The sequence below is a fragment of the Dermacentor variabilis genome, chromosome 11 (assembly GCF_050947875.1).
Source record: "Dermacentor variabilis isolate Ectoservices chromosome 11, ASM5094787v1, whole genome shotgun sequence".
Taxonomy (NCBI): domain Eukaryota; kingdom Metazoa; phylum Arthropoda; class Arachnida; order Ixodida; family Ixodidae; genus Dermacentor; species Dermacentor variabilis.
The window spans coordinates 76,698,688-76,714,434 of record NC_134578.1 but is presented as its reverse complement, the minus strand read 5'-3'; the positions used below and the strand labels follow the sequence as shown (position 1 = coordinate 76,714,434).

The 15,747-nt window shown below is 48.3% G+C and overlaps 1 protein-coding gene across 1 annotated transcript; it reads right to left on the bottom strand.

The window, feature by feature from the left end:
* Positions 1–4,180: 4,180 nt before the first annotated feature.
* Positions 4,181–13,765, bottom strand: LOC142563341 (uncharacterized). The gene is made up of 4 exons (XM_075673902.1): positions 13,646–13,765; positions 8,740–10,230; positions 5,850–6,384; positions 4,181–4,545 (listed from the first exon to the last, which is right to left on the bottom strand). The coding sequence occupies exons 1-4, from the start codon at positions 13,661–13,663 to the stop codon at positions 4,181–4,183; spliced, it is 2,409 nt and encodes an 802-aa protein (XP_075530017.1). The 5' UTR covers positions 13,664–13,765.
* Positions 13,766–15,747: the final 1,982 nt, after the last annotated feature.

Here is a 15,747-nt window from a genome sequence, read left to right as displayed (position 1 = left end):
CAAATGCAACGTGACCGCAAGCGAATGCCACGAAGCGGTGCCGAGCTATGACCGCAGCGCCTGCGTTCGCTGCGTTCCGCAGTGATTTGTCCTTGTTCGCATCCTTGATTTCGTGCAAACCAAGAGTGCGCATCCACCGTGGTTGCTTAGTGGCTATGGTGCTGGGCTGCTGAGCTCGAGGTCGCGGTATCGAGTCCCGGCCGTGGTGGCCGCATTTCTATGGGGCCGAAAACACCCGTGTACTTAAATGTAAGTGCACGTTGAAGAACCCCACGTGGTCCAAATTTCCGGAGCCAGCCACAACAGCATGACTCACAATTATGTCGTTCTTTTGGCACGTGAAACCATTTCTTTTTAAGCATGCGCATAACGTAAGCATTTTCTCGCGAAAGCGGAAATGTCATCCAGTCGCCGAGGTCACCGCTATGTTCACTGGGCAAACAGGTCAGTAAATACAGAGATGTATGAGCGCAGAATGCAGCCAAAGTTGTAGAGGGCGTTGTTACAAGATGAAAGAAAAAAAGATACATACAATGCGCACATAAAGTGACGATGCACTCATTGCGTTTCAGAAGTACTTCAAGAAGAGTGCCCTTCCTCTCTGTGAAGAAGGATGACCGACGAAGCTGTGTATGTGGGCCCCTTAATGGCGAACTGCAACTCCACCGCGGGTCGGCCTGGCATTGCACTACCTTCGGGATAGGCCATCGTATGGGGAGTGCTTCACGGCTGCTTCACCTCCACCGCGGGTCGGGCCGGTATTACACTATCTCCGGGATCAGCCCACGTATGGGGGTGCCCAACGCCTTCACCTCCGCTGCGAGTCGGGCCGGTATTGCACCATTTTCTGAATCGGCCCACGTATGGCGAGTTTTTTGCTTACCACGCCAAGGACACAAAAATTTCCTTGGACTACCGGTAGAGGTATACAGCATCGCTGTAAAATGCGGCTTACCTGCTGTCTGTTCGCACTCGCTTGAAGCGCTGTCTTACATTTTGATCGGAGTTGCAGCACCACTGCACGTAACATTACGAGTAGTAACTCTTGGATGGTATTGATCCTGTACACCTTGAATAATAGTTCCGTTCATGAAAAAAAAGAAACGTTTGAAGGTTCGCTCAGTAGGTCGTACCATCATGTCGCCCATGCAAGCGACGTCCAGTTCCAGCTTGTGGCCGAAGTGCGCCCGATAACAAACATCCAAATATCTACTCGGATGCACTTTCCTCTCATTCTGAACAACTATTGGCCGTTTCGCAGACCGCGCGTCACGCGATGTTGTGTCGTGGCGCGCCAGTGGCCGGCTGATTGCGATAACGGAAGCCCGTAACCTCCAGCACCCTTGCCGAGCTCCCGCTTGCATTTCGCGGCTTCACGGCGTTTCGCGCCAAGTGACATTGCAATATGTCGACATCCTGCGTCTACCGTCAACGATTGAACAGCTCCACCATCCCTCGATAGAAGGAGCCCCAACGACCTTGATGGGAAACTTGCTTCCTGTGCGGAGCAAGTAGCAACGAGAATCAGACAAGTAGGAAAAAGTTTATTGGATCACGCGATGATGTTATCTCAGGAGGCAGGCTGGATGTCACCGTAAAGGTGAAACAGCAGTACTAAACTTCACATTGTCTTTTGCTGCCACTTTTATGCCGATAACCTGAGAAGTCCGACTAAATCCCTATATACAATTCTACGAAGAAATGGAAGTGATATAGCGCTGTATACAGAAAAGCACTAACACGTTGTCGAAATCGAAACACCAAAAAACATCGTAGTGCTGGAAAACCCTCGAAACTTGTAAGTTCACTATTGGGATCCACCTCTTCCTTCAACTGCAAAAAAAAAATATTGCAGCAACCATTTCATTCCCAGTATAAGCTGCTACTATCCGTATAGGTCGGCTTGAAGACCCATGGCGCTCAAGACGTCGTCACGCATAGAATAAAGCATATTCTGAAAGAGCGCTCGTCCGAGAGGCGTCAAATTATACTCGACCCCATCGCCAAACGCAGAAAGCAAGGCATAGTACTGCGTCCTCGTCGACACGCGAGCCAAGCGTATGCGATTCGTAGCCGTACGTGGCGAGAAATCAGCCGTCCGCTGAAACATATCCAGAGGCGCATCGCAAACTTTATCGAAGTCAGCGGCAGCGGCAGCCTCAAGGCACATTCCGTCCCTCAGGATGACGTCCGTGACCCAAGCCAGTATCATCGCGTTCTTGTGGAGAGACTGCAATGTGGCCATGTGGCATACTACCACTTCGTCACGCTGCTGGCCCTGGTACATCTTCACGACCGACACAGACGCGTTGACCTTGAGACCCCTCTTCAGGTGCCTCTTGGAAAACACGCAAGAGTCGGCGTCACTACAGTAAAACTCGAGACGCCTCAAGCTGCGGTTCTGGTGCAACATGTCAGTGAAGGCACATCCGATGCTCTCGGAAAGGTCCCAACGCTCGTTTGTTAGAAGGGCCACGCTCCTGGACTCTGCTAAAGCCTTGAGGATATGAATGGACGCACTCGCCTTGGATCGGCAGCGCAGTCGGACAACTTTGAGCGAGTCGCCTTTCCGGATGATGTGAGCTAGGAACTGGCCGCCCACGCTACCGAGTACCTGTGTGTAGAAACAATGCATGAGCGACAGTTAATGAACAAATTACTATATCTAGTATGCGACAAGTCTATGACACAAGAGAGGCTTCTCTGATTAAAATAGGCTCGTCCTCTATCTCCAAGCGCTCGAAACTAGTTACTTGCGTCTGTCGAATACAGGGAGACGATATATGACATTGCCTTGGCAGTAAACGCTACACTAATGGGACGGAGCTTCTGCATGTAGGTGTCTACGACAACTATTCTGGCAAAGTTTGACAGCGCATTTCGTTTATTTGAGCAGCTTCAGAATTAGCGTAGCCTCCATGTGTGCTGGTTTAGCATTTGCCCTCACGAGGAAGAGGGAAGTAGAAACATTATCAGTTTACAGTCAGATTTATTGCTCTATCTTGCTGTCAAAAATAACATGATTACTGCACAAATATATGAAGTTAGACATAAGCGTTGAAATATCACAGAAAATGGCCGCCCGCGTGCGGCGCTTTCTACGCTGGTGTTCTTACAAGGCCCGAAGCTGTGGTGCATCCAGGTCCCTACCTTATCCGGGTTTGATGGCAAGTAGCGGGCAGTTACTTATAGATTCCTAAATTTATTGTTCCTTCCTAATAGAAAGTGGTGATTACTTATAAGGTATCCGTATCCGTATCCCATCAGTATCAGATTGCATGCTAACGTTCTCGCACTACCACTTTCGCTGCCTCATTTTTTCTTCATACAGCAGTGCACTGGAATAGCCTTCCCCGAGACGCTGCAGCCATCACGTGTTCGTCAACTTTTCCAGAAAACATGACAGCACACTGTTCCGCATAAAGAATCATTTACAATCTTCGTTTGTTAGCCCACTCCTTATGTAATACCCCCTAAACGGTGGTCTTTAAGGTCATAGAGTGAAGTGATGTATGTCTCATTCCTGTGTCAGAGGGGTACCCAAAGGGTACCCCTCTGAGCTAATGATTTAGTTGAGAATACTTCATGGTAAAGAGTGGGGTCGGTAGTACTGAGGATGCAAAGAAGCGTTACTACTCGACGTAAGCGTTCTCGTTCTCTGCTGGCGAAATAGTAACGCAGATACCTTACCCTCAGTGCCACAAGCTTTGAGCTCTGCCATGGACTCAATGTGTCTACCCTCCTGAGCCCCATTAGGGAACATAGTAACTTACTTGAGGAGTGTCGATGCACAGGTTCCTCGATGTCCCCACCGTGTTTCTTAGAACATACAGAAGAGGGTCAATCTCCGTAGTTTCGCCATAGGAGAGAGAAACATTGACAAGCGTTATGTTCATTTTCAGCGCCTCGCACAATGGCGCCACGAGGCAGTCATTATAGACGAGCCTGACCTTGTCGCTGACGCCTGCCATCACTATGTTCCCGAAAAGGTCGCGCTGCTCGTGCCCTTTGCCAAGCAGTGTGCCCACGTTTAGTTCTTTGAATTGACCGAATGCCGCGCACCGTTCGATGGCCACCACGAAGGGCAGGACATCGGCGCATGCGAGCTGGCAGCCGTCCAGATGTTGTAGCTCCTTCAGCGTTTTGCTCATCGCGACTCCGTCGGCGAGCCGACGTGCAGCTAGAAGCGTGACCATCTATCCCGAAAGCACTCCCTGGTATTGAGGCAAGCCTTCAAATGTTTGCAGGTGTTCCGTTTCTCGAGAAAGTTAGCCAGTGCGCAAAGCACTTTCGCGTCGTTGATCGTCGGCTCCAGGGTAAGTTCTCTCAAGGACGTGTTTTTGAGGAGGCCCTGCAGCAGGCTTGACAAGCCGCGGTCGACGTGGATGTACAGCCTCGTGATGGTGCATGACTGGCCGATTAGTCCCAGGGTTTTGTTGAACAATGGCTCGTCTTCCATGGTGGTCATCTTAATGCGCAAGTGCTCCAGTTTCTTGTGTTTCACCAGCTTGGCGACGAGCTGGGCGAACGGTAGCACGCTCATCTCTACGTCGATAAGGACGAGGGCATTGAGAAACCTGTTTGGCGCACTAGCTAGTATATTCTAGGCGCTATAGCAGCGCGCTGGCCCCGGCTACGGAGCTGGTTACACCGAGGCACAACGGCGACGGCGACTCGAAACGCAGGAACGGGCGTCAAAGAGCTGCAATCTAAAATGGGCCTTCTTGCTGACTGTTGGCACTCGCAAGAAGCGTTGTCTTGTATTTTGGCCAGAGTTTAGCACCACCTTGCATAAAAATACGAGTAGCAACTCTTGAATGGTATTTGTCTTGCACACGTGCAGTAATTAACAGTTGCGTACATTAAAAAACTACCGTTTGAACGCTTCGCTCAGCACAGCGCGCATCATGTCGCCCATGCAAGCGACGTCCACTACTAGCTTCCGGCCGAAGTGCACCCGATAGCAAACGTTCAAATATCTACTCGGATGGTTTTTCTTCTCATTGTCATCAACTACTGGCCCTTTCGCAGACCGCGCACCACACGCTTTCGTGCCGTGATGAGCCGGCAGCCGGCTGATTGCGATAACGGAAACCTGTAACCGCCAACGCCCTTGCAGAGCTTCCACTTGAATTTCGTGGTTCACGACGTTTAGCGCCACGTGACATCTCAACACAGTGTGATCGTTCGTTTACCATCAATGCTTAGGCAGCACCAACATCGCTCGATAGAAGCGGCCCAAAACGTCCTCGATGGGGAACTTGCTTTTTGCCCACCATAAGTAGCAAAGAGGAATCAGACAAGTAGAAAAAAAGTTTATTGGATGACACGGTCATGTTATCTCGGGAGGCATGTTCGACGTCACTGTAAAGGCGAAATAGCAGCACTAAACTTCACATTCTCTTTTGCTACCACTTTTACGCCGAAAACTTGACAAGTCCGAGTATAAACATACATATAATTCTACGAAATAGCCGAGGTGATATAGAGTTGTATACAAAAATGTGCTAAGAAGTTGCCGAAATCGAAATGGCAAGCAACATCGTAGTGCTGGAAAACCTGGGAAATCTTTAATATTACTATAGAATTCAGCCACTGCTTTCAACAACAACAAAAAATGTTGAAACCCTCTCAAACCCATTCTAAGCTGGTACTATCCATAAAATGCGGTTCTGAGAGACCCGTGGCGTTCGACACGTCGTCACGCATAGAATAAAGCATATTCTGAAAGAGCTCTCGTACGAGAGGTGTTGAATTAAACTCGGCCCGATCGCCAAACGCAGAAAGCAGGGCATAGTACTGCGTCCTTGTCGCCATGCGAGCCAAGCGTATGCGATTCGTAGCCGTACGTGGCGAGAAATCGGCTGTCCGCTGAAACAGATCCAGAGGCGCATCGCAAATCTCGAAAAAGTCAGCGACAGCGGCAGCCTCAAGACACATTCCGTCCCTCAGGATGACGTCCGTGACCCAAGCCAGTATCATCGTGTTCCTGCGGAAGCACTGCAACATGCCGAAGTCCCATACTGTCACCTCGTCATGCTGCTGGCCCTGGTACATCTTCACAACCGACACGGACGCGTTGACCTTGAGACCCTTCACCAAGTGGTCCTTGAGGAGCTCGTAACCCTTGGCGTCGTACAAGTAGACCTCCAGGCGGTTCAGGCTGCGGTTCTGGCGCAGCATGTCGGCGAAGGTACACCCGACGCTCTCGGAAAGGTACCAGCGCTCGATTGTTAGAAGAGCCACGCTCCTGGACTTCGTTAGAGCCTTGAGGATAGCGTCCGACGCTCTCGGCTCGGTGCGGCAACGCAGTCGGACAACCCGGAGCGAGTCGCCTTTCCGGATGAGGTGCGCTACGTACAAGCCACCAAGGCTACTGAGTACCTGTGTGCCCAAACAATGAATAAGCGATATTTAATGAAAAGAATCACTATATTTAGCAAGCGACAGGTCGATGACGCAAGAAAGGCTTCTCTCACTAAAGTGGGGTTGTCACCTAACTACATCCAAGCGCTCGAAACTAGTTGCTTGCGTCTCTCGAATACAGGGAGACGATATCTCACATTCCCTCAACAGTAAACGCTATGCTTGCGAACTTTCGGTTGCAGTAAAGAGAAAGCTAATGGAACAGAGATTTCGCATGTGTGCCTGCGCCAAGTATTCCGGCAAAGTCTGACAGCGTTTTTCGTTTACTGAAACAGCTGCGGAATTAGCGCAGCTTCTATGTGTACCGGTTTAGCATTTGCCCAAGCGAAGAAGAGAGAAACATAATAATAAATTGAAATCATAGGTGTATCGCATTATTTTACTGTCGAATATACGATACGTATTGCAGAAATAGGTGAGATGAAGTAGACGCACTAAGACGTGCGACAAACGTGAAAGAAAAGGGCCACCAGCGTGCTGCGCACCCTCATCTAGTGTTATCACAAGACGGAAGGTCTAGTGCATCCTGGTCCCTACTTTATCCAGGTTTGCTGACCACTAGCCGCCGGTTACTGATTGGTTCTGAACTTGACTGTTTTGTTATTATTCCTCTGAGAGAAAGTTGTCGTTACTTATGAGGTGATGTAAGACTCATCTCATCGTAACAGGGCTGCGTCCATTCCCCACGAAAATGTTCGTAGTCAAATTAACCGTCTCCAATGTGCCGCGAGTGGCCAGTCAAAAGGCAATGTTACGTGTATTCGCGGGCTTCTTTCACGCTCGGAAAGAACGCGCTGAGGAGCTCGTATTGATAAACAAAAAGGTGCATCGGGAGTTTGTCATGTTGCTCTAAAATTTTCTAATTCACACTTGTCATCTAATTATAATGCTGGAGAAGTTGATTAATTAATTATGAGCAATTATACAAGTAGGTAGTATAAAAAGATAATCTGAGTATCTCCAAGCGACAGCAAACAACATTACATTGGTTCTGTCCAGCTACGTCGCATTTGCATATTTTTTAACTCTGGCTAATCATAGCGTGAACGCCTTGTATATTTGGTAGCTACACATCACCAGCGAAAAAGCGCTTCCGGATGTGTTTACAGAGCCAGTCGTATATCCCCAGACGCCTGCAGTTTGAGCTTGAAGGCCCCCCCATCTGAATTTTTACCCGTTTCCGTCTAAGCATCTAAATTCATGTTTTCTCTTCTTCAGACCAAACAAACACGGCTTAAAATGTGGAACTACTTTCAATGTCGCTCACACTTCTACTCGCTCTGCCTCCGTAGCTCTACTTTCATTGCCTCAGAAAGTTCTCCGCGAGTAGGGATAGCTTGAGCCAGGGTCAGCTGGCAAAAGCGATGCTACCGCTAAGTAAACTCCCTGAACAAACGAGCGGAAGATGCCTGAACGACACTTGTAGCGGCCAGTGCGGCCATCGAGGCATTGTCCGTTCGTTGAACGGACAACGCCTCCTTACCCAAGAGCGCAGAATTTCAACACTGCCCTTGAATACAGGAAAGGTTGTTTTCTTTTTATGGGTGTCACTCGCGATGTCAACCAATGTTCAACCTGCATGAATCCAAACTTTTTTAGCATTTTGCCTTGCAAATAAATGCTAATCATGCGTTTTAGGGACTTTAGAAATGCTCAGGTAGGTCTGCCCTTTGTGACATGCTGTGGAATACATCGACGTGTTAGGCGGTCGAAACAGCTTGCTTTCCTGAACTCAGGATTAACCCAAGCGAAACGATTTTCTGTGCAGCCATACAACCATGCGATGGCGTGGAGTAAAAGCTCGTGCTCACTGAATTTCGCACCACTCGTGTTCAACGAATTCAAACACAGGTGTTTGATTAGTTCTTACTTTTACGCAGGTACCCTTCGTACGAATCCCCAGCCTAATTAAAGAGAAAATTAATCTGCAATTCACGCAATAATTGTTCACATGATAAAAAGCGATTGTTTACATTTAGCCCTGTCATTTTCTCAGCGAATATACACACGGCATTCAGAACCTTATCGTGCCTCCTAATGCGAGTCATAAAATGTTTCGAGCACGTTTCCTCCATACATAAAGCAATATTTTAACTCAGACAATGATTTACTTGGGAATACTTCATGGCAAAGTGCGATACTCGTAGTACTGAAAGTGCGCAGAAACGTCACTAGTCGACGTAAGCGTTTGTCGTTATGCGCGGGCCAATTAGTAACGCAGATGCATTTTCCTCAGTGCAAAGACCTTTGCGCTCTGCCATGGAGTCAATGTGTCTACCCTCATGAGCCTCATTAAGCAACAAATTGACTTACTCGAATAGTGTCGATGCACAGGCTCCTCAATGTCTTCACCGTCTTTCTCAGCCCAAACAGAAGAGGCTCAGTCTCCGTAGTTACGCCGTGGAAGAGAGAAAATTTTACAAGCTTTATGCTCATTTCCAGCGCTTCCCGCAAGGGATCCACAAGGTGGTCGTTATAGACGAGCGTGATCTTGTCGCTGACGCCCGACCTTAGTATGTTCCTGAATAGCTCGCGCTGATCGTACTCCTTGCCGAGCACCGCGCCCACGTTGAGTTCTTCGAATTGTCCGAATGTCGCGCACTGTTTGGTGGCCACCACGAAGGGCTGGAGGTCGGCGCACGCGAGGTGGCAGTCGTCCAGATGCAGCTCCTTCAGGGTTCTGCTCACCGCCACTCCGTCGGCGAGCCGACGGGCCCCCCGAGGCGCCAGCGTCGATCCCGAAAGCACCAAGCTGCGCAGCGAACTCTTGCCGACGATTCGTTGCAGGTCGTCAAGCGCGCCAGATGTGGTCCGAAACTGGCTGGTGTTGAAGCAGGCTTTCAAGTGATTGCAAGACTCCCGTTTCTCCAGAAAGTCGGCCAGCGCACGCATCACTTTGGCGTCGCTGATCGTCGGCTCCAGGGTTAGTTCTCTCACGGACGAGTTTTCGAGGAGACCCTGCAGCAGGCTTGACAAGCCGCGGTCGACGTGGATGTACAGCCTCGAAATGGTGCGCGACTGGCCGATTAGACCCAGGGCTTTGTTGAACAGTGGCTCGGGTTCCATTGCGGTCGTCTTAATGCGCAATTCCTCCAGTGTCTGGTGCTCCACCACCTTGGCGACAAGCTGGGCGAAGGCCTGCACGCTCATCTCTACGTCGATCAAGATGAGGGCGATGAGGAACTTGTTTCGTTCCACAAGACGGGCCAGGATAGTGACGTCATTATTGATCATATGGACCGCAGACAGTCCCAGCTCCCTCAGTAGATACAAGTAGTCTAGAGTGCTTGCCCTCAGTGCATCCTTTGCGAGAAATTGTCCTTTTAATGCATCGCTACCGTGTATCTCACACTTTTGCACGTATTTCGTGAGCCTCAGCAGTGACACGAACAGACACGCATGCCTCGGTGCCAGAACGGGAATAGACACCACAACTCCTGAGATGCATCGATGCTGTCGCAGAAGCCATAGGTACAAGCAGAGGAACTTGACGTCACCAATCGTGATCAAGTCCTCTGGATAGACGTTAAAAGTACGAAAGTGAAGCCTTCCTTTCTGCAGCTGGATCATCTCAACGCCGCGAGTGTTGAACAACCTGTTCCAAACTAGTTGACGATCGACCGCCCAACACGAAGACTTTTCTTCGAATGTGCAGACGGCACTGAGACATGTGGTGCTGCCGTTGCAGAACTCCTCGTCGGTCGTATTGAAGATGGCGAGGACATCGTCCGCGCTGCCGAAAACACCAGCATCCGCATTAGCGAGGATTCTGGCGAAGCCGGTAAGTGTGGCGCCTTGGTCTTTCTGTTTAAGAAATAATGAGGGAAACACGCAAGGAACATTAGACGTGCGCGATTAATGCGACAGCCACAATACACATTGTACCGGAGCAATCCAGGTAAAAAAGTTGCATTGCCAAGTGTGGATGGAAGTGATGGGAAATCTGTTCTACTAAAGTCATCGTAAGTGTCTTTAAAGGCTCGTACCAGAACTGTTGAGGTTTAATAAAAATGTATAACTAGCTAATCTCAACAGCCTTCTCTCTGAAGCACTGACTAAGGGAACAGAGATTTAAAGATAATGGCTAGCCAAGTATTTCACGAACCGCCAGGGGTCAGTCGCGATCACGCGGCAAAATTTTATGAGCCGCGAATTTCCCCTTTAGAGTGCAAACTTGAAACGTTGCTTCTGATGACTAACCTAACTGCTTCTCCGCCGTTGCACGGTTAAAGCAAAAATCACATGTAGGCACTCGTGACCTCTAGTTTTGTCAAGTATTCTCCGTTTACGCCCAAACTGCCCACAGCTGCATGGGAGTACGTAGAGAAGCAGTCGGCCTTCAGATAATAGCTTTGGTGCTGCGGGGACTGAAGACGAACAGCAGATCTAGCCACGCGCCATGTGCCAAACCAGTAGTGGAAGAGAGAGAGAAAGAGCAATGACAGAAAATGCAGGGATGTCAATCAGACAAGCACCTGGTTTGCTGCCCTACACTGGTGATGGGGGAAAGGGGAATAGAAATAGGAAAGGGTGAGAGTAAGCATTGAGTGCGTGTGGTAGGATGCACAGGGACACTATAAACGGTCTCTTACGCCGGCGCACTTCAAGTAGTGTACTAGTGCAGGAATCGGTTTTCGTGCCATTGACAGATGTGGCCATGGTCCCAGTATCTTTTACTCGGAGAACGGGCTTGAGTCCAGTCGGTTTAAAGTTGTCCGCAGAGAGAGGCGTTGTACGCCGTAGCAAGGGCAGGTACACAATAGATGGTCGATGGTTTTGTCGCATCCACAGGATTCGCACACTGGGCTATCAGTCATTCCCATACGATAGGAGTACGCGTTCGGGAATGCCATTCCCAGCGACTAGCGGAACAGCAAGGTTGTTATGCCGCGGGAAAGGCTAGATGGCTGTTGTAGCAGTAGCGGGGGGTTTATGCAATCGGTACTTGAAAGCACTTGATCTCAAGAAATCTTGCAAGTGATCGCTGCTAAGGCGGGTTCGGACGAATAAGGTAACCAGCGACGTCAATTCAAACAATATTTTTTGCTCGGATGGTGATTATCATGATCTGTGGTGTTTAATGTCGCAAAGGCCAGCTATGGCCAAAGAGAGCCATGAAATATGCTGATGCATTTTCTATGTGCTCTGAATGGAAGGATCTAATTGAGTTGCAAATTTAGATGTAGTGTCACTGTAGAGAGGCCTAAAACCGGGTCGCTGTAAGCTGTAAAATATATTATATCAAAATAATAATAATGGCTCAAGCTAAAAAAAAGCATAAAAATTCACTACGAAGAAGTGATATAATAAGGTGCGTACAAGCACTATTTCCTGTGTAGGGCTTTTGAAGTAATAGGCGGAGAGGCACGTGCTCTAAAAGCTAACGTCACGGCACCTACAGCTTCGAAGGTGATGCTCTGCTATACATGACCCGGCTAAATTTATTTTGTAAGATGTTAGCTTCATCTAAAAACGTAAATTACTTTTTCCAGGGTAAAAAAACGTTTCGTGACTAGTAAAGAATGCTGAGTCAAGTGGAATACGCTGGCGATGCGCCGATTGAAAGTACTTTTTGCGCGCAGTTTATCTTTCCCATTGCAGGACGAGGACACTATATCACTGTAAAGGCCCTTTCCTGGTGCATAAGTACGAATATTCATTTGAGAACGTTATTTAAAAATGAAACCTACAAATTAATTTCACTTTGGAGAAGACATAAATCCTGATTCCGTACGATATCTCGTTTCAAACAGCTGTGACGACGTACCCTTTGATATGCTTTCGCTCAGTGGAATGCATATTCAGTATAAAATACGCATGTTGGATCGAAATGTAGAACTTGTGATTTGATCGGAAACTCATTTCACTCGCACGCTCGTCCAACTAAGGATGTATACGAATGACTGGAAATTCGTCCCAATTGATAGTCTGTACTGATGAGGCACTTATCTTTACCACACCTTAAGTGTTCCTTGTGAAGATCGACCAAGACCTAAGCAGCACGTTCAAGATTGAGGAATAACAATCAACAACACCTTGATTTCGGTGAGATGGTTTATCTTGACAGTGTTCTTAAAACAGCGCCATGGGCGAGGACGAAAAGTACACAAACGGCAAGACGGGCGCTGAACTTCCAACTAGCGTTTATTTCAAATGACCCTCTGTTTTATACGTGCAGTTCATCAGGCACAGATCATACAAAAGACTGCACATCCAATTGATTCACGTGAGCAGATACCTGGAAAGAAATTACACTTACTTTTTCGCGCAGCTACAAAGCCGGACAGCAGACACAGTTATCTCCTGCTTTCCTTATATTATACAGTTAAGCTATTTGACGTTGTCTTGGTTCCTTTACTTTAATAGATTGTGTTAGCAAGAACGTGTACACATGCATATATTTTGCAGTGTTATTTTAGAACGTCATTACTGTGCTGTCTTGTCATGTCGTTAAAGCAACGGCTCGTTGTGCCCAATGTTTAAGAAATGTGCTTCATTGTGGGACAGTATGCTTTTGATATCGCCTCATTTTAGCATCCTTTCCTCATTGGACAATAACTTGTTTGTTGAGAAACAACAGTGTCCAAAGCTTCCCGTGACATCAGAATAAATCACTCAGTCACACACTTGGTCAGTTGATCGCGATAAGCACTGTTAAGCCAGTAACACGCGACAGTGCATCTCTAAAGTACAAATCAAATGGACCCGCAGCCTTGGCTTAGAAGCTATGGTGGTGCGCTGCTGAGTACGACGTCGCGGGACCAAATCGCGGCCGCTGTGGCCGGATTTCGATGGAGGCGAAAAACGCCCGTGTGCCATGAATTGTGGGGCACGTTGAATCTCCCCTGGCGATCAAAATTAATCCAGAGTCCAATATGGAATGCCTCATAATCAAATCCTGGTTTTCGCGTGTAAAAAATTAAGAATCTGAATCAGAGGAAAGGGATTTCGCCGGCAAATGCGCCCAGCAACCGCCAGCCCAGCGTGTCGCCGCCACCACCGTCACCAAGTATTAATGTTTACAAAGCTCTCGAGCGACAACACGGGTCTCTCAAATGTACTAGCTGCGTTTATATGGCAAATGGAACTTGCGCAGGCGAAGAAACTCACACCACCACCACCACAGAAAACAAGTAAAAGAGCAATAGCAGGCTATTTGTTTCAAAATACGAGCCCACATTAAGACGCTCCCAGTCATCCAACAAAAGCCAGCACTCACCTCTGCGGCACAAGCCATGGCTCCGACGTTCGCTCGGTTTAACTTGAATCACCACTTTCGACGCACATGCACGCACAACAAATCTGAAGCAGACCGCTATGGCGACAGCACGGAAGCCCCTGCGGTTCGCAGTCGCCTCTGAAGCTTCCGTACGTAGTACAGTGGTTACAGTATACTCTGGTCGCGCGGAGAAGATTCGTGATAACGCGCCGGCACTAGCGTCGCTGCTTGCATGTATGCCCCGCAGTTTGCGGCTCTGTGACGTTAAGGCAGGCTTATCGGTGCATTCTCATTTGGCTGTGTGCGCACGCGGACGATCTGAAACGCTGCGCTCACGACCTACGTGCAATTGCGCAGCCATCAATTTCTGCATGCAAAACGTTTGGCGAGTTTATTGCCCGCCACGTTTCACTGGCATTATCTACATAGCAAGATTAGTGCGCCTCTTCACAACTGTTGCGTGCGACAACAAAAAAAAATCGGAAATTCCAGAAGTCAGAATCACATTTGAGCGCGACGAGATGCGAAGCAATGTTGTTTGGCAAGAAGAAAGATTATCGTGAATCATGGTAATTTCCTGGAGAGAAAGGGCTACCGCAGCTACAACGTGTGTGCGAACTGGTGGCGTATGTGCTACGGAAATGACACAGTGGCTTTTCAAGATGAAATGATTTATTACACTGAAGCGATTTCGTTTGGCCTGCGTAGCACTTACTCTCGGCGAACGATTTTCGTCCCACTAAGGCAGACACCACCTCCGCGACGCCACCTTAAAGTCTGTCAACGTGGAAGGAGAGCATAGTGTTTCAGCTATCGTGATACCGTCCCTACAGGAAGCTCATGGGTGGCCCCACATCAGAGGGTTTAAATTTGAATTGGAATTTTTATTATACAAAGCACAGTTATACAAGAAACGCATTGCAAAGCACCTCGATGCGCTGGATTCTACGACATCCAGAGACAGTAGCGAACTGCAGCTGCTTTCAGGAAACTTAAGTTTTACCCAGTTCAACCTGTAAGGAAATTACTGGACTACAAGGCAGCACTCTAGGTGCTCTGGCGAAGATTACCGTAGTACATTTGCCTACAACAGTATTTACGCAACATCACACATCTACGCAGTTTAGGATATCCACTTTGATTTTCAGTGGTTTCCATCGCTCATCGGCGTGTCCGGAAATAAAGAGGCTGACTGTCTTGCGCGCCAAGCACTAACCTATATACCAACGGTGAGAGTATCACAAAATGTCCAGTGAGTATCATAGACGCCCTTTGTGAACCAATAAGCACCTTGGGTTTCCACCATTCAGCACTGCGTGACTAAGGGACTTAAGCGATCGGAAGCGTCCTTGTTACACCATGCTCGCGCCCAGTCAGCAAATTGTCGGCGTGGCGACACAAGATAGGGCTGCCGTCCTCACATAGGGGTTCATTCTGCCGCGCACATGGTGACATAAAACATTACCCCCTAGAATGTCCGGAATTTGCGGAAGAGCGTAGGACTCTACTTGACGAACTAAAAGATAAAGTGCGCACCGGGGAGGAATTGATCTTCCCTCAAGGACAATCGATATTTAGGAGAAAAGTGATTCGCTTACTTCTGGCACTGCGGCAGTTCTGACAGGCTAAGCCGGACTTCTCGAGTGCAAACGGACCCGTGAGGATGCCGAGACGAATGTCAAGAGACGTGGTCGTGCAGTCGAAACTCACTAGCAGTGGGCGGCGCATATACTTCCTTACACTGCCGTGTAATAACCATCTAAGCATCCCAGCGTTTTCGTATTGTGAGAGGGAGTCGTGGGCGCGGCCCAGTAGCCCAATGCTTCCGCATAAACCTCACTTCATGTTACATGAGAAGCCAGTATTTAGATTTTCTCTATGCCATTACGCTTTGTATTTAAATTTTCTCTATGCCATTACGCTTTATATGTTCTCTAGCGACTGAAATTTTGTTTAGTAGGAACCTATTCCTACATCCTGACTTTGCGTCCAAAGTTCAAGGTTCCATAATATCGCGCGTTCATAGAATCAATATTATTTAACATGCCCTTGTGCTTTGCCTACAAGCAAGGCTGCCTTGCAATTAGGAAGCCTACATAAAC

What these genes read in the sequence shown, in the direction of transcription:
- LOC142563341 (XM_075673902.1), bottom strand. An exon ending in TGTGCATCGACACTATTCGA is followed by an intron (nt 6,385 to 8,739) that starts GTAAGTCAATTT and finishes TTGGGCACACAG; the next exon opens with GTACTCAGTAGCCTTGGTGG. An exon ending in GACAGCCGATTTCTCGCCAC is followed by an intron (nt 4,546 to 5,849) that starts GTACGGCTACGA and finishes TTATCGACGTAG; the next exon opens with AGATGAGCGTGCTACCGTTC.